Raw genomic sequence first — 25,389 nt, forward strand, 5'->3', positions numbered from 1 at the left:
AGTGAGCCAGCTCTTTGCATCAGGTGGCTAAAGTATTGGAGCCTTATCAGCTTCAGACTTTACTTTCACCACCAGACACATCTACAACTGAACATCGTTTCCACTTCGGTCCAGCAGCTTCATCCTTTCTGGAGCTGTTAGTAGCCGCCCTCTGCTCTTCCCCACTAGCATACTGGACACCTTCTGAGCTGGGAGTCTCACCTTCTGGTGTCACATCTTTTTGCCTCTTCATACTGTTCACGGGGCATCACAGCAGGAATGCCGGAGTGGTCTGCCACTCCCTCCTCCAGTGGGCCATGTTTGGTCAGGTCTCTCCACTATGACCCGTCTGTCTTGGGTGGCCCTGAAGGGCAAGGCTCATAGGTTCACTGAGTCATGCAAGCCTCTTTGCGGCATCAAGGCTGTGATCCATGAAGGAGTGAAGACCTGTCAGGATCACTTAGTTCAACAGCATTTTGTCAATTAAGCCATTAAAGAAAGAATCCAACTTGAGAATGCACTTCTGATTGCCAGGCGGAAGGATGGGGGGAAGGGATAGTTAGGCGGTTTGGGATGGACATGTACACACTGTTCAGTTTAAAATGGATAACCAACAAGGACCTACTGGATAGCACAGGAATCTCTGCTCAGTGTTATAAGGCAGCTTGGATGGGAGGGGAGTTTGGGGTGGTGAATGGATACATGTGTATGTATGGCTGAGTCCTCTTTCTGTCCGCCTGAAATGACCACAACATTGTTAATTGGCTGTGCTTCAGTGCAAAATAAAAAGTTAAAAATAAAAAAAGAATCTGAGGCCCAGAGAGACTGAATTACCAGCAGGACACAGAGAACTTGAGGCAATGCTGGGACCAGACGCAATCTTCACGGCTGCCTTCTGGACGTGGGAGCCGATTCTTGCCGAGGAAGACCCTGTGCTGACTTTAGTGTGTTTCCACACTGCTTAAGGCTTAAAATAATCATCCTATCTCCTCTGCACGCTCAGGAACTTATCAGGTTGGGTGTTCCGGACACTCTATCTGAGGTTTTTACATCCAGAAAATTGACAGCTTGATGGTTTTCATGGGATAAGTTACTTAAGATATTTTTCATGAAATTAGATACTCAAGGCAAATCACAAGGCTGTGTTTTTCCAAGTGATCTTCTCACATGACGACTTTTCACATGTGCTGTTTTATGCATTGTTTGACATGCCTTGAGCTGTAGGAGAGAGTAATGAATTCTCCAAATCTGTGTTGAGATGGAAATCCTGCCCTCGTTTTATGGAGACACCTTTGTTTGATGTCTTCAGCTTCTCCTACAAACCTCCCCTCCCTCTGAAAAAATGAGGGACAGTGTCTTAGGAAAGTTGATACCTTTCTGATCATTAACTGGGGAATCAGTTGTCTTTCCGGTAAATGGAGAAATCTACAACATAAAACCAGTAAACAAATTTGTTTTGTTTTCATTGCTTCCAAAGTTGGGAAAATAGAGAAACAAATGGAATTCAAAGTGTCTTATGTTTACCTAATGTGAATGTAAAATTGTATTTCTGAGATCTAAAACTGTGATAAAATTTTAAATTTTGTCTGCTAAAAGGAGACAGCGGTGCTGGTAATCTAACTGAAAGTTGCTCAGTCGTGTCTGACTCTTTGTGACCCCGTGGACTACACTTTCCATGGATTCTCCAGGCCTGAATACTAGAGTGGGTAGCTCTTCCCTTTTCCAAGGGATCTCCTCAATGCAAGGATTGAACCCAGGTTTCCCACATTGCAGGTAGATTCTTTACCAGCTAAGCCACCAGGGAAGCCCAAGAATACTGGAGTGGGAGTGGGTAGCATGTCCTTTCTTCAGGGGATCTTCCTGACCCAGGAATCAAATCAAGGTCTCCTGCATTGCAGGCAGATTCTATACCAGCATTCTACGAGGGAGTCTAAAAACAATGATCAGTTAGAATCATTTCAGTTTGTGTTTGGAATTGAGTATATGCATAGTTTGGTAAAAATGAAAATTCCCTAATTAAATTTTGTTTGGATTGGAATTAAAATGTGTCCTTATATAAATGGCACCACCAGTCCAATGGACATGAACTTAGGCAAACTCCAGGAGATGGTGAGGAGCAGGGAGGTGTGGCATGCCATAGTCCATGGGGTTGCAAAGATTTGGACATGACTTTGCAACTAAACAACAATAACAACACAAATTATTGGAGAATCAGAGTGCCTCAGACCTTACTGGTGTAAATATAGAAACTTTTCAGGGAGCCAGCAGAGTAAGTACGGAAGCATGAAGACATTGGAGTCATATTTCTAGATTGAAGCCTTGAATTGTCTGTAGTTCTCAAGCAACTCTAGGCAAATATCTTGATCTTATTTCCAATCATGTTCAATGGGGATACTAATAATACACACCACAACAGAATCAAGATAATTTATACATGGGCACTTAAAGTACCTGGTACTTAAGACTCTTGAGAATCGCATAGACTTAGGGAGTCCCTTAACTAGGCGATCAAACCAGTCAATTCTAAAGGAGATCAGCCTTGAATATTCATTGGCAGGACTGATGCTGAAGCTCCAATATTTTGGCCACCTGATGTGAAGAGAAAGCTCATTAGAAAGATGCTGATGCTGGGAAAGATTGAGGGCAGGAGAAGGGGGTGACAGAGGATGAGAGGGTTGGATGGCATCAGTGACTCGATGACATGAATTTGAGCAAACTCCGGGAGACAGTGGAGGACAGGGGAGCCTGACATGCAATCCACAGGGTTGCAAAGAGTCGGACATGCCTTACTGACTGAACAACATCAACAACTTAAGAAGTTAGCTATGACTCCCTGGGCAACCGGGCTGCATGGCACACTTAGTCCCTTGAGGTGGGAGTGGGGGCTCCTATTACAAAGTGCCGTAGACCAGGTGGCTTATGGGTAACAGAAACTTACTTTCCACGGTCCTGGAGACTGGAAGTCTCAGATGAAGGGCGCAGCATGCCCAGGTTCAGTGAGGGTCGTCTTCCAGGCTGCAGACAGACGGCTTCTTGTAGCCTTGCGTGCAGAAAGTGGGCGGCAGCCTCCAGGCCGCTTTCATTGCACTGGTTGTGGCTGTGCTGCATCTGTGTTGCTGTGTTGTGGGGCAAGTGCTTCTCACTGTGGTGGCTTCTCTGGTTGAGAAGCACAGGCTTTTGGGTTCACAGGGTCAGGAGTTGCAGCAAGCAGGCTTAGATGCTCTGCTGCATGTGGAATCTTCCCAGACCAGGGATCAAACCTTGTTCCCTGCGCTGGCTGGAGGATTCTCATCCACTGAACCACCAAGGAAGTCCTGGTCTCTTTTAATAATGCCACTAATCCCTTTCACAAGAGTGCCACCCTCATGACTTGATTATCTCCCAAGGTTCTACCTCCAAACGCCGTGACAATGGGAATTAGATTTCTGCATATGGATTTGGGGGTAGGGAATACAGACATTCAGGTCATCACACCCCCGAACCTACTGTTTCTCCTTTAAGGTCTTCTTGTTGCTGTTGCTCTGTTGTTTGATTTGTTTTGTTTTGTTTTTAGCCTAAGCATGTGTGCTAGCAACTCATCTGTCATTTTTTTTTCTTCTTGAAAGAGAAGAATATTTCCCTAGTTGAGATTAGGCAGAGAGGATAGTTATAGAGCCCATTCCTCTTTATGTATGTGTACGTGTGTGTGTGTCTGTCTTATCATCTCTCTTTCTATCTATGAAGGTCTCATTCTTTGAGCTAATGATAACATCTTACTGGTTTCCTCATTAATTAATGAGTTAAATAAAATCCTTAACATATAATAATTTTATACCAATATTAGAGTCATGATTCTATCTCCCTTAAAAATGACCTTTCAACAACCACAACTAAGAACACATTTTCTAAGCTGATAAAGAGGGGACGAAATCAGAAAAACAAAAAACCCACACCCGCTAAAAATGGCCAAATCCATGCTTTTGCTCATGTGTCAAAAACATGTTAACTCTGCATTCTTGGCTTAGTCCAAATTAGAAGAGAAGGTCACACCTATTACCAGGAACGCTATGGCAACTTTTTGTTGGTTTGCTTTTAAATTCAGTATTCATGTGTGAATTACGTCACATGAGAATCTGTAGATGTGTAGTAAATGTAAGATGTACATTTCAAATCTCTTAATATAAACAGGAAGCCATAAACAACCAGGTGGCATGGAAACACTATTTATTGAGCAATCAGATGCACATTTAGGCGGTGATTCTGTAGTTCACATGGATTTCCGGTTTCACGTCACAGACGATGCTTAAAAGCTCATTGATCACACCTTCCATGGACATGCTGTAGCTTGCATTCAGTTCTTTTATCTTCCCTAGGGTTTGAACTTCTATTTCTTCTAAGACATTACTCTGAGAGCCCATTATCTACCAAAATAAAACAGAATTCACTACACTGTACATCATATTAAAATTTACTTGTTTTGTAAGTTATATTCAGTTTGGATTATCATTTGCATTATGCATTATTTTTACAGAATTTTTTCAGAGAATGGATAAGGTCACCAATGCTGTGAGTGGGATCGATAGACTTTTCTAAAAAATATATAATCTGCACAAAAGGTCAAAGCTGAATCACTATCCTGTACAACTGAAGCTGTATTGTAAATCAACTATTAAAAAAAAAAAGGAAGCTGGTCACAGCAGGTGACTTCTAAGTTGACCTTCACACAGTACAAATTGAGGGCAAGTTCACAATCATTATATTAATACCATGCTCAGAAGTTTTTTTTTCATGTATTTATGATAGTTTCCACAGAGTTCCTGTGTCTTACTTTCTGAATTATAAGTCTGGCAAATAAAGTTGAAAGACATCATTAAACCCATTATTGCTGGTCTTAAAAGAGCAAATAATTGGTTTGTGAATTTTTAAAATAAATTATCTAGACTCTTTAAATCTGTTTTTTTAGGAATATACAGCCACAATATGCCCCATAAGATGCCTTCACAAGCCCAGATATATCATTTATTGTGTGTGTTCAGACACTCAGTCATGTCCAACTCTCTGCAACGCTATGGACCATAGCCTACGAGATTCTTCAATTCATGGGATTCTCCTGACAAGGATACTGGAGTTGGTTGTCATTTCCTCCTCCAGAAGATCTTCCCAACGCAGAGACTGAACCCATGTCTCCTGCATTGATGTAGGATTTTTTTTTAACAGTGAGCCACCTGGGAAGCCCATGGGTAGAGTGGGTATACTCAATGCATTTTTGACTTCAGTAGTTTCAACCTGGCGTGGGTTGACCAGAAATTAACCCCAGTGTAAGATGAAGCCCTGGACTTGTTGGCTGAATCCCATTGCGGTTTTAGACTCAGTGCCACTTATCTTGCTGATTGTCTTTTCACTAACAGTGATCACCAGTATTTCCTATCGTCTCCTCTCTCTCTCAGCTTCTCTGTCAAGTAATGGTATGATTGAAATACAATTTCCATGAATAGTATGAAAAAGCAAAAAGATAATTTTACCAGTGGAGTTAGATTTGTAGGATTTGTACGATTATCCTTTGCTAAAGCCAACAGTCAGCTCCTAATTGGTCTCCTCTGTAAACTCAGCCTTTCTTGAGCAGGGAGTTGTGAAGGCAATACAGCTGGTTTTTGTGTGTTTGTTTTCCTCTTCCCTGAGTGTTTGGGGAAAGCATGCATTTAATTTAGCAGGAGACTCCACTAATGATTGCCTTCTACCTCAAGGTTGTTAGACTGTTCTAAATTCTAGGATCCGAATGATCTTTCTGGTTCCCAGACTTGAAATCAAATGTCACTGAGGCATCAGGTTCAAGTTCTTTTCTGTTTACAGTTCAGGCAACTGGGTCTTTCTAGTTCAAACAAAATCATTTTGAAGTGATATAGCTTCTAAGACATCAAATAGCTTTTATAAAATAACCTTTTGATAAGTGAGCACACAAGAAGCACAGACATGTGGATGAAATTTTCCTTTTGCTACAAAGATGTTGAAAAATAATAGAAAACTACTTACCAAAGTAGTTCCACCAAAATTAAAAATTTCCTTTACATCCAATATTGGATTTTATACCAAACTCAAAAAAAAATTACTGTTACTAAATTCAATGTCTTAAGTAGTGAAAAATTTAAAAGACACACAGTTATGAAACTACAATATTACCTACTTTTCTTTGGAGAAGTATTAAAATAGTTATTATTAGGCTGGATTACTGCAGCTGTCCCATTAGACTTTGGAAATTTTCATCTCAGCCTTAGAATCTTTATTTTTTAAATGAGGGTAACATCACCCATTTGATGGGTTTGTTGTAAAAAGTCAACCAGATTATGAGTGCAAAGTGTAATAGCCTCAAAGTGAGCCATAAATGTCATTTTAAATTTTCTAGAATTGTATTTAAAAAATTGGAAAAATTAGCTTGAACAATATATGGACTTAGCCCAATATAGCTATGCTATTATTTTAATATAAAATGTAAAATTATTGCATTATTGTTTGTCATGACACACCCAGGCAATGTATTAAAAAGCAAAGCCATCACTTTGCTGAAAAAGGTCCATCTAGTCAAAGCTATGGTTTTTCCGGTAGTCATGCATGGATGTGAGAGTTGGACCATCAAGAAGGCTGAGTGCCAAAGAATTTGCGCTTTCGAACTGTGGGGCTGGAGAAGACTCTTGAGAGTTTGTTGGACAGCAAGGAGATCCAACCAGTTAATCCTAGAGGAAATCAGTCCTGAATATTCATTAGAAAGACTGGTGCTGAAGCTGCAGCTCCAATCATTTGGTCACCTGATGTGAAGAGCTGACTCATTGGAAAAGACCCTGATGCTGGGAAAGATTAAAGGCAGGAGGAGAAGGGGACGACAGAGGATGAGAGAGATGGTATCACTGATTCAATGGACACAAATTTCAGCAAACTTTGGGAGATAGTGAAGGACAGGGAAGACTGAGGTGCTGCAGTCCATGAGGTCGCAGAGTCAGACATGACTGAATGATTGAAGAACAAGTTCCTGTAACCTGGCGTGTATTTTGTTTATAGAATATCTTCATTTGGACTAGTTGCACTTCAAGTGCTTGGTAGCTACCTGAGAACGACCATCTTTTTTGACAGTGTAGGTATAGGATGACAGATGACAGCTACCAGCCTTAGGTGTATTCTTAATGTGCTTTGTTAAGACAATATGATAATTTTTTGAAGATGTTTGTTATGAAGGTGTATTTAGCACAGAAGCTTAGCACTGAGCAAGTAATCAGTCAGTTAGTTCAGTCGCTCAGTTGTGTCCGGCTCTTTGCGACCCCATGAACCGCAGCATGCCAGGCCTCCCTGTCCATCACCAACTCCCGGAGTCCACCCAAACCCATGTCTATTGAGTCAGTGATGCCACCCAACCATCTCATCCTCTGTCATCCCCTTCTCCTCCTGCCTTCAATCTTTCCCAGCATCAGGGTCTTTTCAAATGAGTCAGCTCTTCGCATCAGGTGGCCAAAGAATTGGAGTTTCAGCTTCAACATCAGTCCTTCCAATGAACACCCAGGACTGATTTCCTGTAGGATGGACAGTAAACATTAGTAATAATTATGATTTATCACGGTGTTGCTTGCACTTTAAAATTAGTATAATCCATTTTAAGCTTTCAGAAATGTTGGAATACCCTTTTAATAACCCAAAGTCCTGTATTTTATCCTGGCTGAAATACTTATTAGTAAAGTATTATTTACTTTACTACTAATAATAGTAAAGCGACTGTGTGGATCACAATAAACTGTGGAAAATTCTGAGAGAGATGGGAATACCAGACCACCTGACCTGCCTCTTGAGAAATCTGTATGCAGGTCAGGAAGCAACAGTTAGAACTGGACATGGAACAACAGACTGGTTCCAAATAGGAAAAGAAGTACGTCAAGGCTGTATATTGTCACCCTGCTTATTTAACTTATGTGCAGAGTACATCATGAGAAACGCTGGGCTAGAAGAAGCACAAGCTAGAATCAAGATTGCTGGGAGAAATATCAATAACCTCAGATATGCAGATGACACCACCCTTATGGCAGAAAATGAAGAGGAACTCAAAAGCCTCTTGATGAAAGTGAAAGTGGAGAGTGAAAAAGTTGGCTTAAAGCTCAACATTCAGAAAACTAAGATCATGGTATCTGGTCCCATCACTTCATGGGAAATAGATGGGAAAACAGTGGAAACTGTGTCAGACTTTATTTTGGGGGGCTCCAAAATCACTGCAGATGGTGATTGCAGCCATGAAATTAAAAGACGCTTACTCCTTGGAAGGAAAGTTATGACCAACCTAGATAGCATATTCAAAAGCAGAGACATTACTTTGCCAACAAAGGTCCGTCTAGTCAAGGCTATGGTCTTTCCTGTGGTCATGTATGGATGTGAGAGTTGGATTGTGAAGAAGGCTGAGTGCCAAAGAATTGATGCTTTTGAACTGTGGTGTTGGAGAAGACTCTTGAGAGTCCCATGGACTGCAAGGAGATCCAACCAGTCCATTCCGAAGGAGATCAGCCCTGGGATTTCTTTGGAAGGAATGATGCTAAAGCTGAAACTCCAGTACTTTGGCCACCTCATGCGAAGAGTTGACTCATTGGAAAAGACTCTGATGCTGGGAGGGATTGGGGGCAGGAGGAGAAGGGACAACAGAGGATGAGATGGCTGGATGGCATCACTGACTCGATAGACGTGAGTCTGAGTGAACTCCGGGAGTTGGTGATGCACAGGGAGGCCTGGCGTGCTGCAATTCATGGGGTCGCAAAGAGTCGGACACAACTGAGCAACTGAACTGAACTGAACTGAACTGAATATTATTTCTAAGTTTATTTGATCCACAATAATTTGAGTTTCTGCAGTATTTCCTGGACAATATGATACCTTGATTCACTACGGACCACTTTATTTTATTTTTTTGAAGATTTTTTATAGTTTTAAAAATTTTGTTTTTAATTGGAGGATAATTGCTTTAGAGTATTGTGATGGTTTCTGCCATACATCAACATGAATTTAATGTGGACAATTTTAAATGTCTTTATTGACTTATTACAGTATTGCTTCTGTTTTATGTTGTTGTTTTTTATTTTTTTCTGCGTGAGGCTTGTGGGATCTTAGATCCCCAACCAGAGATTGTACCCGATCCCCCTGCATTGGAAGGTGAAGTCTCAACCACTGGGCCACCAGGGAAGTTCCCATAGACCATTTTAAATGGTCTTCCTTGGGAAGAATTCCATTTGTATCTGAAGACAGTGCTGATTTAAGCCACACAGGAGTTACATGAAAGAATTCGAGCTCTGAAAGGACCAGGGTAAGGGTTAGCTCAGCCACTGATGAGGTGAAGTGCCTCAAACGCTGTCAGGCACATAATAGATGCTCAATATGTAGGTTGAAGAGCAGACAGTGAGTGGATCGCCAGGTGTTACAGAAGACTTATTACCTGTGCTCGATCGCTCTTGCTGGTTGAAGCCTGCTGTTTGAATGACTGGGACACTATATAAAATAGAAGTGGGTAACCATGTGATACGTAGCCGTGCACTGGGTCCAAGGCTGCCATGGAAGGACTTCTCCATGTGAATTTGCAAACCTTCAGTGTTGACACTGATGTGGTAGCTTTACAGCTTAGGACCCACAGTGCTGGTGAAACCCTTCAACATTAAACACAGTTCTTTGTAAGCTGTGCTTCAGTTTAAGGGCAACAGAGGCTCAGTTCCTGCACACAGCTTTGCATTCTCAATTTGTAGCTGCTTCAAGGAAACAAAAACACTTTCAGGACATGAATTCAGGAATATTGAAGATATACAAGTCTTCAGTATGACCAGGCACTTGTTTTTGGGTCTTCTGTTTAGATGCATGGTCAGTCCACCGTTCATTGGCATTAACAGTGCTTCGTATTTCCATGGTAGCAATCTACTGTTTTCCTCATTAGAAGATGCTATTTTGTAGAACTTTTCCAAAGTCCTGCAGGATGGCTGAAGTAACAGTATCACTAGAGATTTGTCTTTTGAGTATATCGTATAAATGGAATAGAATATATATTTTGTGTTCATATAAAATCATACAGTATAAATGATGGCTCACTCCCTTGTGGCTCAGAGGGCTTCCCCGGGGGCTCAAATGGTAAAGAATCCACCTGCAAGGTAGAAGACCTGGGTTCAGTCCCTAGATTGGGATGATCCCCTGGAGACAGGGGATCCAACATCCTGGCCTGGAGAGGAGAAGGAGCCTGGCAGGCTACAGTCCCTGGGATCACGAAGAGACAGACACGACTGAGCGACTTGCGTCTTCACTTCTTTCTCTCAGTGTAGCATCTTTCTAGAATCATCCAAGCTGTTGCATGTTTCACTAGTTTGGTCCTTTTCCTTGCTGAGTGGTATGAAATTTTAGCAAGCGATAAAGTCAAACAAGGAATAAGAAAAAAGCAAGGAGTCAGTAAATCTTTGTTGTAAAGACATTCGTTGATATACAGCCCACACTGGGGTACTTGTTTCTCTTGATGAGTCAGGGGAATTGGGAAATACATTAACAAGAGCTAAAAAGCAACCCCCAAAAGGAGCAGCAAGGTGCAACCCCAGCGGCAGGCGGAGAGCTGGTTTCTTGGGTCTCCTCCCAGACCTCCTACATGCCCTGGGTTAATGATGGTGAGCTTTAGCGGACTAGCTCTCTTTCTGACATACGGGGGTCATGCCAGGAGAGAAGATCCGTGCTTGTGGTTTGCAATATACTTGAGGTAACAGAGGTCTAAACATGCTGACCTTTCTGTGTGAGCTTTTGATCAAATAGCTGTAAAATTGGCTTAGAGCTCTAATTATGAGAGCCATGAGGAGTTTTAATGACTCTCTGATGCAGAGAATAAATATCCCGAGCCAGATTTATACTGTAGGAGATTCTTCTGGAGAAATAATATTTCAAGGGAGTAAACCCAGCTACTTTCTAAAATGATGGTCAGTTTTGTAATTACTTAAAAAAAATAGTAATGCATATGTTAGAAATGTCCCACACAGGATCAGAAAAGCTGATTGGCATCAAGAATGGTTATTTTTTTTGGCGGGGGGGGGGGGATCCTAATACGTCATGGGCTTCCCAGGTGGCACAGAGGTAAAGAATCTGCCAGCCAACGCAGGAGGTGCAGATTCAGTCTCTGGGTCAGGAAGATCCCTTGGAGAGGGAAATGGCAACCCACTGCAGTATTCTTGCTGAGAACGTTCCATTGACAGAGGAGCCTGGGGGGCTACAGTTCATGAAGCCACAGAGAGTCAGATGTGACTGAGCGTATACAGACGCATGACAGAACTCAAAAAGAAAAAGATGCCCATGGAAGAGATGCTTAGTTATTCATTCGTGCAGTGAATACTTGTTGGATGCTTCTGGAGGAGCAGACGCTATTCTAATACCAAAGGCAACAGAGAAGAAAACAAAGACCCATCACTTTGGCTCACAGTCCAGAAGGAAAGATAAACAGTAAGCAAAAAAAAATTTTTTTTAATATATAATATATCCAGTAGTGATAAATGCTCTGACTATATATATATTTTTTTTTTACCAGAGACATTATTTTAGACAAGGTGATCAGTAAGAAGAGCTAACACCGACACAGAGATCAAGGAGAGGTGAATGTGTATTAAAGAAGAACCACGGAATGGACATAGCATATGCAAAGGCCCGGTGGCAGCTGCCGACTTAGTTCTCCTGGGGGAAAATGAGGAGACATATGGCTAGAACAGGGCAAGTAGAGACAAAAAAAGTTACAAGTGGCCAAAGTAGATATTGTTGTCTATTGCTAACAAGCCTTCTGGTATTTCCTTATGATTTCCTTTTCAACTAGCTGGCTTCACTCTATAAATCCTTCATGAAAATATAAAGCAATGCTGTTTCCTACCCTAGCATTTGATGAATATTTGCAGTTCAGAGTAAAAAGTAAGTGCATACCATTTTCAGAGCTGATGTTGGGAAGATTCCCAGGGGCCAGTCATGGAGGGGATATATGCATGTGTGTTTTTGGAATCTTATGAGTTCTTTTTCTGAATTTTGATAAGAAGGAGTTGCTTTTGCTAAGTTGCCCACTTTATTCTAGAAAGGACATTTTATTTTAAGAAATAGCCCCTTGGAAAAGTTTTTCCTACTGTGGGATCTAATGTACCTAATCCTACATGAGTTCTGTACCAACTGCCACTAAAATTAAAGCTGTAAACAGAGAGATTTACAAACTGCTTGTAGTTCATCTTGCAATGTCCAGCTTCTACACAGAGCTTTATTTATAATTTTGCTGAGGCAAAAAGAAAACATACAAACTGTAGTTATGGCACATGGAACTTAATCGTTTCTTTTAGTCTGTGCTGCAGTAGGCGCAGAAAAATTCATGTGCTTATATTTTTTACTGTAAACTGCAGATATTTTAAAAATACTAGTGTAGGAAAAAGCACTTCTTAATGTTTAGTAAAAGATTTGTTGAATGAAGTCAGCCAATTGAAAAGGAAATCATAAGGAAAAACCAGAAGACTTTTCAGCCATTTACAACAACGTCTACATGGATCATTTGTAAATCTTGAGTTCACCAGAGGAAATTTGGCCTAACAAGCTCATTGTAAACACTGTGCAACACTTTTTATTGATTCTACCAGTAAACGTTAATAGACAGCAACAAGAAAAAAAAATGTTCTCTGATTTTTTTTCTTACTTAAATGTATTAGTCGATAATCTATAGCAGGAATGATGCTTTAACCAATTCCATTCACTTGTATATTTGAGAAGATGATTTTTAACCTAAACTGTGTTAGATAATAACTACTGATTGACACTTTCTCTGACAAATCCAAAGGCCTCAGAAGTGAAAATGTAAAATCAGTAATTTTGTAACATTTGTTTGAGGGACTTTCCCGGAGATCAAGTGATTAGGATTCTGTCTTCCAAGGCAGGGGGTATGGGTTTGATCCCTGGTTTGGGAGCTAAGACCCTACATGCCTCAGGGGCCAAAAGCCCAAAACATCAAACAGAAGCAATATTGTAACACATTCAATAAAGACTTTAAAAATGGTCCATCCATATCAAAAAGTCTTTTTTAAAAAAAGTGATTTTATTTGATATTCAGCCTTGAAGTGAAGTGAAACTTGGTCAGTTGTGTCCAACTCTTTGGGACTCATTCCATGTCCATGGGATTCTCCAGGCCAGAATACTGGAGTGGGTGGCCTTTCCCTTTTCCAGGGGATCTTTCTAACTCAGGTCTCCCGCATTGCAGGCAGATTCTTTATCAGCTGAGCCACCAGGGAAGCCCAAGAACACTGGAGTGGGTAGCCTATCCCTTCTCCAGCAGATCTTGCTGACCCAGGAATCAAACCAGGGTTTCCTGCGTTGCAGGCAAATTCTTTACCAGCTGAGCTACCAGGGAAGCCCCATATTTAGCCTTGGTTGAACTCTATTTGCTGTGTCCCGTGTATTTTTCTCTCCTGGTATCATGCATGGCGGACTTCCCTCGTGGCTCATCAGTGACAAATCCACTGGCCAATACAGGAGACGCAGGTTCGATCCCTGGGTGGGGAAGATCCCCTGGAGGAGGAAATGGCAACCCACTCCAGTATTCTTGCCTGGGAAATCCCATAGACAGAGGAGCCTGGAGGGCTACAGTCCATGGGGTGGCAAAAGAGTCAGACATGGCTTCCAACTAAACAACAACAATGTTGTGCGTGACACTTAGGAGGATCAATATCTTATTAGTAATGAATACATTCATGCCTTAGAGTCTACGCTGCACAAACCCTGGTGCTGACTCTCATACCCACCTTCGCCTGTTTCTGTCGAAACTCCTCATCTCGCTGCATTCTGTACTGATCAGTTTCCGCCATCGCTTCCTCCTTAGCTTGGCGCAGTCGCCTGACTTTTCCTGAAAATTAACAGGGGTACTGAAGGAGTGATATTTCTTTCCAACACATCTGGAATTTTCAACTTGACTTTTAAAACTGTGGATGTGGTCTTACATTTTCTTTAAGCTTTTTTATTTTTTTTTCTTTCTAGGATGACACCCTTTATTAAAAAATGATAGATATTGAAAAATCCCTGATTTTTTTCAATTGGATTCTTTAGAACAGGGACATGACAACGTTCTTTCACAAGTCCATGTTTCAATAAAATACCCGCCCATTTACTCACAGCGGTACCAGCCAGGGAACAGACTTTAGTTGTCACTGACTCGAGCAGACATCATTTGGTCAGATTTTCTGTCCTGATTTGCTGCCAGGAATCCTTCAGTCCATACCAACTGGATTCTATTTAATACTGGCAGATCTCCAAGTGCACAAACATGCTACTCAGACTCTATCAAACCGACTCACAATTTTTTTTCAAAGTATTTTATTGGATTTTTCTCTTCCAGTTTGTTGACTCTAGAAAGTCTGATTAAGCCCCACAACACATCAAAGTAGATATTTTTTGTAGCAGCTTTCTCTGAGGGGGACTTGAAAGTGATTGTAAAAGCAATTGTTTTTAATGGTGAGGAGATTTAGTTAAGTAGCTCTCTTTTCTTTTATTAAGAGCAAAGGTGTAAGCCTTAAGCCAGCAGACAGCAACGAAGATCAAAGTTTCAGACTAGCACGGAGCTGTGGAGATCATTAGGTAAGCCCGTGACTTTGACAGCCAGAGGAAGTTTGGGGGTTACAGAGAAACAGTTGTCTCTGCTAGTCGCTCACCACCCACCGCCTTCAGATACTCATGCTTCGTGAGCTTTAAAACTTTGAAGAAATCCTGAACTGTGTTAAAATTAACTTTTCCCCAAATCTGTTGCCTATTTCAGTTACATACCTTTATCCTTTTGCTCATCCAACAGCATATTTCTTTTTCTCTGGTAATGTCTCTTAAGCTTTTGTTGATGGTTTTTGTCAAGGGTTTGTTTACCGTGTGGTGGGTGCCTGCGAAGTTGCTTCCGTCGTATCTGACTCTTTGTGACCGTGTGGACTGTAAGCCCGCCAGGATCCTCTGTCCATGGATTTTTCCGGGCAAGGATACTGGGATGGGATCCTCCTCCAGGGGATCTTCCGTACGCAGGGATGGAACCCATGCCTCTTACACCTCCTGCATTGGCCCGTTCTTTACCACCTGTGCCACCTGGGAAGCCCTCTATGGTGTAGACTTTGAACTAAATAAGTGTATTCTCAGACATAGAAAACAAACTTATGTTTACCAAAGGGGCCAGTGGGGGAGAGGGATAAGTTAGGAGTTTGGGACTAACACATATGCACTACTAAATATAAATATGGGCTTCCCAGGCGGTTCAGTGGTAAAGAATCCACCTGCAATGCAGGAGACATGGGTTTGATCTCTGGGTGGGGAAGATCCCCTGGAGAAGGAAATGGCAACCCACTTCAGTATCCTTGCCTGGAAATCCTATGGACAGCAGGATAATCCTGATGGGCTACAGTCCACAGGGTCGCAGAGTCAGACACAAGTTAGGAACTAAACAACAGCAACATATACAAATATACAAATATATAAATATATTAATATAAACAACAAGAGCTGTATAGCATAAGAAACTATATTCAATATTTTCTAATAACATATCAGGGAAAATCATCTGCAAAAGAATATATATATGTATATAGATCTGTACACAGATATATATGTGTGTGTATATATTTTGATTGTCAAAGTCACTCAGTCATGTCAGATTCTTTTTGACCTCATGGACTATACAGTCCATGGTATTCTCCAGGCCAGAATACTGGAGTGGGTAGCCTTTCCCTTCTCCAGGGGATCTTCCCAACCCAGGGATGGAACCCAGGTCTCCCGCACTGCAGGTGGATTCTTAACCACCTGAGCCACCAGGGAAGCCCATGTGTACACATGTATACATATATGTGTGTGTGTCTATGTATGTGTATATATATATGTATACACATATGTATATACTGAAACTAACACAGCACTGTAAGCCAATGATACTTCAAAAGAAGTAAGTTAATAAGCATGTTCTCATTAAGTAGCATAAAAGAATTTTTATGTTATTTTATTTTTCAAACATTTTATTAAAAGAAAATCTTAACATAAACTTTTATCTCTCATCTAGGGACGTGCTTTACTTGGCTTTATGTACCTTTGGTGTATTTGAGTGTAAATGGTTTGTAAATTTCTCTTCCCATGATATACAAGCTGCTTTGGTACTCACTGTATACAGATGGAATAAAGAGAGTCTCTGAGTTATAAATTGAAATGTGTCTGACTGTTTCACCTGAGTGGGACTGAGCAGACCTCCTTCAGAACAGATACTTTCTTCTAAATTCTCTGTAAAAGCCAAGGCCTCCTGAACATGACTGCTCTTCTAAGGCTTGAGGCTTACTGGAACATTCACCGCAATGCTTAATTAACACTCCTCCCCATTTTGCATCTACAGACTTTTTCCATTCTCTATAGTTCTAGCCATTTGGTGGCAATTGGACATGGATCATCTATAGAACAAATAGATGATATGTGGGCAAGGTAGGCTCTTCTGGGATCCCCAGCCCACTTTCTTATCACTGCTCATGACTGACATTAGGAGAAAAATGTATTTAAGGTGTGGCAACATTTTCTTAGGGTAGATTGCAGGATACATAGTGATGGGTTGCAGGATCCGGTTTTATCCAATCTAGCACATGAAACGTCATGACTCTCTATGTTAATTGCATCTTAGGTGAAAATACTGGTCTCAGAGTCATGACTCTAGCACATAGAAATGATGCTAGTAAGAAGCTCTCCAAGCGCCCTGCCCCCAGAAGCATCCAGGACTCCACTTAAGAGGCCACACACTAGCTCCATCCCACAGCGACAAGCGAGAGTGCGTCTGATTCCCCCGCGTGGCACCGGTCACCCGCTGGTTCTCATTCAATTAAAGAGGAGAGCCGCGGGGAGATGGCTGCTTGCACGGCAGTTTTCTGGAAGGACTGGGCAGCTGCTGCCGGGAGAGCCGGCATATGTTCCGCCTGATTGCATCCAGGGCAAGAAGTGGGGAGCCTCAGGCCGGCTGTCTCATCGGAGGCGAAGCAAAATGAGCGCCTCAGATCTGCTCCTGTTAACCTCTTGCTGGGGTCTCTGTGCAGGAGGTTTCCCAATTTTAAAATTACACCACCTTCAGAAAGACAAGTAGCCAAAGATATCGCTTAAATGCAGAATCTAAAAAATTGATACTAGTGACTTATTTACAAAACAGGAACATTCACAGACTTAGAGAACTAATTTAGGGTTACCAGGAGCAAAGGGTGGGAGGAAGAGGTTGGGAGAGTGGGATGGACATGTCCACACTGCTATATTTGAAATGATACCCAGCAAGGACCTGCTGTACAGCACAGGGAACTCTGCTCAATGTTATGTGGCAGCCTTCATGGGAGGGGAGTTCGGGGGGGAATGGATACATGTACATGGATGGCTGAGTCTCTTCACTGTTCACTTGGAAACTATTGCATTGTTAATTTGCTATACCCCAATTAAAAAGTAAAAAGTTAAAAAAAAGTGTTCTGTAATAATCTAAATGGGAAAATAATTTGAACAAGAATGGACGCTTGTATAGATATAACTGAATCGCTTTGCTTTATACCTGAAGCTAGCACAGCATTGTTAATCAACTATACTCCAATATAAAAACAAACAAACAAACAAAACCAAAACCAACAAGGTGGCCAACACACGTTCCCTGGAGTGGAAATAAGAGACGTTTAGCCCACCAGGACTACTGTCTGTCCGCTGTGTCGCCCACTCTTCTGGGTCTTGTTGATACAGCAGCGAAAGCCACAAGCAGATCTGTGTAATGTGATGGGGGAGGCAGAAACAGAAAAGAGACAGTGAGGATATAATCCGGCAAAGACGACGAGTACCATGCAGGAGAGCAAAGGCACCTAAGGGTCAGCGAGAGGGGTGGGTGCTAACAGACAAGGCAAGCCTCTCAGAGGATGAGATACATGAGCAGGGACCTCGAGAAATATTATTGGCCATGCAAATACCTGAACGGGAAGAGCATTCCAGGCAGAGGGAATAGTAGACACGAAGACCCTGAGCGGGAACGCTACTTGACCTGTTGAAGGAACAGTACAGGCCTCCTCTTGGCGGGCCTCAGGTCAGAGAGAGCAGAACGGGTGAGTGTTAGATGACGTCAGAGAGGCAGCAGAAGCCAGGGCACAGAGAGCTCACGAGGAGGGTAAAGATTTGGGTCCTTGAGATGCTAAAGCCGCAAAGGGTTTTTAGCCAAGATGTGGCGTTCTACTACTTCTGGTTTACACGAATTTCTTTAGCTGGTGTGACGAAAACAGATTGTAGGGGCAAGGGAGAAGCAGGAAGATGGGTCTGAAACTTACTGCAATGGTTCAGACAAATGTCTACAATGAGCGGAAATAGCAAAGCAGCCGTGGAATTAATTAGCAAGGAGTTACATATCCTTTGAAGAGAGTTGAGGAATAAACGGGAGGGACACGTGAGCCCATGCTGGCTCCAACATTTTATTCTGGGGCAAAGTCAAGCGGGCAGTTTAACTGTGACACCCAGTAAACATCTAGCGGAGATCGGGAGAAGGCTGATGTTTATATAAATCTTGAGATCAGGGAAACAGGCCAGGCTGGAGACGTAAAATTTGAGAATTATCAGCACAGAGCCAAGATTTAAAGTCACAGAATTAGATGTAATCTCTTAGGAAGCGTCTGTGGATACGGAAGAGGACACGTCCCAGGTGGGGCCCCCACTCTAGAGACTGGCAAAATGACAGAAATTCAAGCCTGAGAGCAGGGTTGCGGAGGCCAGTAAAGGGAGGGTTTCAGAGATGAAAGAAGAATTCAGTTGTGACTGAGATTGTTCATTAGTTGGGTTTAGCAACTTTGCTGGTTTTGACAAGAGGGAACTCTGACGGAGCTGGAGGGACAAAGTTTTGATTAGAGTTTCCAGAGCAAAGGGAATTTTTAAAATGTAGATTCAAGGCATACAGAAGTTCGAGGCATACAAAAACAGACAAAGAAGATAAGGACACAGGACTGTCAAGTGAAGCTGACAACCAGCAGATGTTGGATTGTGTTTACACATCTCAAAAGTCTGTTTACACTTGGTACCTGCGAATGTGACCTCTCTTGGAAAGAAGGGTTTTGTGGATGTAATCACGTTGAGATGAGGTCATGCTGGATTAAGATGCGCCCTCTATCTACGACTGGCATCCTTACAAGGAGAGGAGAGGCTTCCCTGTGGCCCAGTGGTCAGCACTGTGCCTTCCAAGGCAGGGCTGCAGGTTTCATCTCTAGTTGGGGCGCTCAGATCTCACAGGCCTCATGCCGCACGCCCCCCCCCAGAAAAAACAACAGAAATCATATTGTAACAAACTCAGTAAAGACTTAAAAGGGGCTCACATCAAAAACAAAACCTAGAAAACAAGAAAGGAGAGGGAGTTTGGACACAGAGGCCTAGGGACACAGAGCAGACACACAGCGACGGCCGCCTGATTGCAGAGGCACCTTAGAAGGACACGGCTCCCGGCCACGGGAAGGCAAGGGCTGCTGACCATCAGCAGAAGCTGGGAGACAAGCGGGGCAAAGGTCCTCCCCGAGACCCTTGAGAAAGGACTGCCCCCACCCCCAGCAGCTTGTGTCTGGACTCTGGCCGCCAGACCTGGAGGTTAACACATTTCTGTTGCTGTCAGCCACCCTGTGTGGGGTGACTGGATACAGGAGTCCTGGGAAGCTAAGGCTCAGAGAAACAACATTTGCTGAGCAGTGGAAGCAAAGTCAGGTAATTGAGTGTGGTAGAAAGAGTAAGTATCCAAATTAAAAAAAAAAAAAAAAAGGCATAAACAGAGCAGGGGTCACCTTGATTTGGTATAAACAGAAAGGGCACTTCGGGAGTGTTTGGAGATTTCTATCTGTTACTAATAACATTTTTATTGTTTTACCGTGTGTGTGTGTGACCCCAGGGACTGAAGCCCACCAGGTTCCTCTGTCCATGGGCTTTCCCAGGCAAGAATACTGGGGTGGGTTGCCGTTTCCTTCTCTAAGGGATCAAACCTGCTTTGGCAGGCAGATTCTTTACCACCGTGCCACCTGGGAAGCTCTACCACATAGAAGGAGAGAAAAAAAATCTCTCCTGGCTTTGAGAGGGTTGTTAATATTATGATATAACCATGCTGGTTCAAAGAACGCCGATTCTGCTCACCTACCGCAAACAGTAGTAAGCAACCCAGAAAGCAAAGCAGCGTTTCTCTACCGGGGCCTGTGACTGCCGGAGTGCTGCTTCTCTGCTGGTCGTCACGTCTCCTTTCATTCCTCTGCCTGCTTGTAATTCCTTTACTTTTCCTTTAACTTGTTCTTTCCTTGTTAAAATATATATATATATATATATATATATATATATATAATATGTAGTTTTATGTAGATCCTAGATGGAATATAACCAAATGTTTTTAATAGATGAAAATGTTGTATGGTTATTATTTTAACACGACCCACTCGAAGATATCAAAGTCCAATATACTTACAAATACCCCATTAGTCTGTGGACTATAAAGTAAAAGGAAGCATTTACAAGCTTACAAAACATGCAAAACAGGGCCATGAATTTCTACTGCAACATTTTTTGTTTTATTAGTTAAGTAGAATTCATGTCTCCCTAAATCAGAACACTCACTTGCATCATGAAAAAAATGATTAAGTCAAGATGCTTGTTGAAATAAATTTGGAATATCTGTATACTGAGAAAACAAATAAGCAATTACAGAAAAACTCATGGCAAGCCATCCGAACAAGTCTGTATTATTGTACTCGCTGATGTGTTATCTAAGGAAGAAGTAGAAATATTCAAATTATTTATTTTGCAAAAGTATCATTCCCCTGGAGGAGGGCATCACAACCCACTCCAGTATTCTTGTCTGGAGAATCCCATGGACAGAGGAGCCTGGTGGGCTACAGTCCGTGGGATCTTTAAGAGTCAGACACGACTGAGCAGTCACATACTCGTAAAGTGTAGTTCAGTGGGACTTCATGGAACATGGACCTGCCCAACACCACCCCGCCTGCCCAAGGCTCAGCCCACACTGTCTGGTTACCATCCTTACAGATGTCTCCATCTCTGAGTCTGCAATGCGTGTAAGTGAGATAAATGCTGCTAAGTCACTTCAGTCGTGTCCGACTCTGTGTGACCCCATAGACGGCAGCCCACCAGGCTCCCTCCTCCCTGGGATTCTCCAGGCAAGAACACTGGAGTGGGTTGCCATTTCCTTCTCCAATGCATGAAAGTGAAAAGTGAAAGTGAAGTCGCTCAGTCGTGTCCGACTCTTAGCGACCCCATGGACTGCAGCCCACCAGGCTCCTCCGTCCATGGGATTTTCCAGGCAAGAGTACTGGAGTGGGATGCCACTGCCTTCTCCAGTGAGATAAATAGTGCTCTTATAAAACGTCAAGCTTAAAGTAAAAAAATCATATTTCCAAAGACACAAGTCCTTATTCCTCCTGTTGATAATAGTACCTTGAATTTTTTATTCTAATTCTGATCAAAGATGCAATTGAACTGAATAAATAAATGAATGAAATAAAAGAACAGTGAAATACAAGACAAGCTATCCAGGGTACCTTGGCCTGTTTGTGAAGGGAATACAATGCTCAGTTATAGCTGAGCAAGAAAACCGGCCTTATCCAGTGAAAACCGTCCTCAGGGCCCATGCTCTTTGAGGAAGAAGACAGATACCCTTTATAAAGTGGGGGGCGGGGACTCCCCTGGTGGCCCAGGAGCTAAGGCTCTGTGCTGTCAATGCAGGGCCCAGCTTTGATCCCTGGTCAGGACGCTAGAGCCGACTTGCTGCCACGAACATGGGAGGTCCCACATGCCACGGCCAACCCCTGCTGCAGCCAGACAGACAAACAAATATTCGCTTAAGAAGCTGAGTGCACAAACAGGGCCTCTGTATCAGCCCAGAGGGGTGGGGTGGGGAGGGAGATGGGAGGGAGGTTCAAAAGGGAGGGGATATTATGTACACCTGTGGCTGATTCATGTTGCGGTTTGACAGAAAACAAAATTCTGTAAAGCGTTTATCCTTCAATCAAAAAATAAGTAAATTAAAAAAAAATTGTGTGTGTGCAGAGAGCAGAGGTTATTGGTTGAAAAAACATCCACAAACATTTTCCAAAATGGTTTTTAAGGTCAGAGTATTTACTATTACTGACTGATATTTGCTTGACTACTTCTGAACAAAGAGTAAGAAAAAAAAAGTACACAAATACTTTAAGTGACTGGTAAACAAAATTAACATTTTGCATAAGAAGAATACGGTATGGATTTTCCAGTACTGACTTCTGAGGGATGATTGCCCAAAGGCAGCATGTTTACTAGAGGAAAGGAAAAGAGGTTTGGCTTTTATCTTTATTATGAAATCTGAGGTTAGATCCTTTAGAGTGGTTCTCACCTCCAAACAACTTGCATGATCATTAGGCTTCTCTAATGACATTGAAAAATGAGAAATAATTGGTAAAAAACATTTGGATCCTATGATGATATTCTTTATTTTATTTTTTGATTTGTCATTTTTTTTTAATTGAAGGATAGGTGATTTACAATGTTGTATTGATTTCTGCTGAACAGGAAAGTGATTCAGTTATACACACATATACATTCTTTTTAAAAATATTCTTTTCCATTATGTTTATTATAGGGTACTGAATATAGCTTTCTGTGCTACACAGTAGGGCCTTATTGTTTATTGATAATATTGTTTGTGTATTTGATTATTGTTTTGTTTCTTCTACAAGGGAAAGCAAAGGTAACATAATTATTAAGTCTTAAATAAGCTGGTCTTCTGTTCTGGAAAGTTTAAATGTGGTAAAGAAACTTGAATAAAAGATAAGCAGATTTTCTACACTGTTTCAGCCAGCAAGTCCTGGGCAACTTTGTTTTCCAAACAGTTGCTCCGCATTTATACCATTTTGCTATCCTTGGTCATGTTTTTAAAAATTTTATTTTTAGTTAAACTTTTTTTTTTTAAAGAATTTTATTTTTGGTTCCCTGACCAAGGCTGGAACCCACGCCCCCTGCACTGGAAGTGTGGCACCCTAACCACACACCAGCAGGCCAGTCCCGGCTGGGTCTCCTGCAGAAACAGGAGTGGAGAGGTGGGTCAGGCTGACCTCACTGGCTCTCAGCCTCCTTTCCTCTTCCAGCTCCTCCACGGGGCTTTTTCTCTCTTTGTTGTTGGTGCCCACATGGCTGAGTGCTCAGGAAATCAATTTATCTTAAGAAAGGAAAATTATTTTACCTGTGGTCGAAAACCCCCAGGGACTGAGAGGTGCCTGACCTTGCCTCCCTCTCTCCCTCTCCCTCCCACTCCCTCCCTCTCCCTCTCTCTGTCTCTCTCTGTCTGTCTCTCCCTCTGTCTGTCTCTCTGTCTCCCTCCCTCCCACTCCCTCCCTCTCCCTCTCTCTGTCTCTCTCTCTCAGGGCAGTGTCCCGCCTTGCATTGAGCATATTGAAGCCAGACCCACCCTCTTCCTATCACTTCATGTATAAGCAATGGTTTTAAGACTCTATCGTAATCTGCAGGACTTAGACTCTAATTGCCGCAAGGACAGGGCGTGTAATTAGGAGGAAGGTAGTGACCCTCTCTGTGACAGATTAAGTGGCGATGTGATTGGAAATGCAGGAGTGCGAAAAAGAGATCAGGGAACCCGAGTGGGTCAGAGATCTTCAATGTTAGTTCATTCATTATAGAAATCAAGTACATTTTGTACCGTGAAGACTGTGCCTGGGGACTCAGACCCCATCCAGGTCTGTCTCTACAATTTATCCTCTGTGACCTTGAGCAACCAGCATGATTTCTCTCGGGGTCATGTTCTCCTTTTTGCAAAATAAGTTGGTGTGAGGAGTAAACAAGATATGCTTCAATCATGGTACCTGGATGAATTTTTCTATTTTTCAAAAAATATTATGGCAAATTATGGACTCTCAGTTTCCACATACATGAAATGGAAATAATAGTAATACCTAATTCATATGGTTGTTGTGAATAGCGAAGAGAAGAGGAAGGAGATACAGGTTTAATGAGGATATCCTACATGTAATTAAGCAGATGCATGACTAAATAGCAAGAACGTTAGCAAATGAGAATTAAGTGGAAATATTTTTAAAGATGTCTCAGTGGTAAAGACTCCCCCTGACAATGCAGGAGAAGCAAAAGACCCAGAGACCCAGTGCGGGTTTGACCCCTGGGTCAGGAACATCCCCCTGGAGAAAGGAATGGCAACCCACTGCAGTGTTCATGCCTGGAGAATCCCATGGACAGAGGAGTCTGGTGGGTTACGGTCCATGGGGTCACAAAGAGTCAGATATGACTGAAGCGACTAACCAACAAACAAAAATTTTTGAACATTGGAAATGAAAAGCCATCCAGAGAGGGAGGAGAATGAGCCATGAGCTGTTATGATCACAATTTTACAGGAACAGAAACCAAAGCTTACAGAGGATAAGTCACTTGCGGAAATTCACCCCCTATTAAGTAGATTCAGTCTGGAAGTCGTCCTTTTTTTTTTTTTTTCTTCTTGGTCATGCCCCAGAACTCGTGAGATCTTAGTTCCCCAACCAAGGGCTGAGCCCCGGGACGGCCAGGGAGTTCCTGGTTGTCCGTCTCGGAACCATGGCACAGTATTGAGACTCTGAGCTGTAGCGCCGTGGAGGAAGCTCAGAGGCAAAGCTTAAGCCTCCGTGACTTCAGTGCCCTTAACCATCCCCCTTAGGTCGTGACCGGTCCTAAAGATCTGAGCCGAGAAGCCCATCCCCACTACAGTGATGGGACACAGACACGTGGGTAGTTTCTGGGAAGCGGCCAGCCTCTCCCAGGGAGCATGGTGGGACCAGGATTTCATCGGCATCTCCCCCGCCCCGAGATCTGTGCGCGCCCACCCTGCTGCACTCCCCTCATCCCATTTTGTGACAGAGAAGGCACGTGCTCAGTCGCGTCTCTCTGCGACCCCATGGACTGGAGCCCACCAGGCTCCTCTGTCCATGGGATTCTCCAGCCGAGAATACTGGAGTGGGTTGCTGTATCTTACTCCCAGGGATCTTCCCGACCCAGGGATGGACCCTGTGTCTCTTGCCCCGGACATATCAGACGGAATGGAAGAGACTTACTCTTCTTGGCTTCCTCGAGCTTGTCCTTGGCTCTCTTCTCTGCCTGAAGGAGCTGGTGGATCCCCTGTGACTGGCTGGTCATGGCAGCGGCTGCAGGTCAGGCAGCTTCTGCGACTCTGGGAAGGGCTGGCTCTGTTTGTCCTTAGAGAAATCAGCTCAGAGCTCACACTGTTGTGTCAACAAGCACAGCTGTTGCTTCCAAAGTGACCTGAGGTGTGGGCTACTGGACTCCAAGGAGAGGCCAAGGGTGGAATCCAGAAAAGCAAGTTAAGGAGGCTGAGAATGTAGTTGCGTCAACTTTAGCTCTTTTCTGTGAATTAAG

General features: G+C 42.8%; 1 protein-coding gene across 2 annotated transcripts; it reads right to left on the reverse strand.

The window, feature by feature from the left end:
* Positions 1-4,165: 4,165 nt before the first annotated feature.
* On the reverse strand, positions 4,166-25,259 carry ATP6V1G3 (ATPase H+ transporting V1 subunit G3). Of its 2 annotated transcripts, none has more exons than XM_002694234.5 (3): positions 25,068-25,259; positions 13,746-13,846; positions 4,166-4,379 (listed from the first exon to the last, which is right to left on the reverse strand). In XM_002694234.5, exons 1-3 carry the CDS (start codon positions 25,147-25,149, stop codon positions 4,206-4,208), a joined length of 357 nt encoding a protein of 118 aa, XP_002694280.1. In that variant the 5' UTR covers positions 25,150-25,259; the 3' UTR covers positions 4,166-4,205. The 2 variants fall into 2 exon arrangements, with proteins under 2 accessions (XP_002694280.1, XP_024832676.2); XM_024976908.2 differs by lacking the exon at positions 25,068-25,259 and adding an exon at positions 14,761-17,631.
* Positions 25,260-25,389: the final 130 nt, after the last annotated feature.

This window comes from Bos taurus, chromosome 16 (genome assembly GCF_002263795.3).
Source record: "Bos taurus isolate L1 Dominette 01449 registration number 42190680 breed Hereford chromosome 16, ARS-UCD2.0, whole genome shotgun sequence".
NCBI classification, from domain to species: Eukaryota; Metazoa; Chordata; class Mammalia; order Artiodactyla; family Bovidae; genus Bos; species Bos taurus.

What these genes read in the sequence shown, in the direction of transcription:
- ATP6V1G3 (XM_024976908.2), bottom strand. Translation starts at nt 15,016, where the DNA reads ATGGGTTCCATCCCTGCGTACGGAAGATCCCCTGGAGGAGGATCCCAT. An exon ending in GGATGAGCAAAAGGATAAAG is followed by an intron (nt 13,847 to 14,760) that starts GTATGTAACTGA and finishes GTTAATTTTCAG; the next exon opens with GAAAAGTCAGGCGACTGCGC. An exon ending in TTCGACAGAAACAGGCGAAG is followed by an intron (nt 4,380 to 13,745) that starts GTGGGTATGAGA and finishes TTATTTTGGTAG; the next exon opens with ATAATGGGCTCTCAGAGTAA.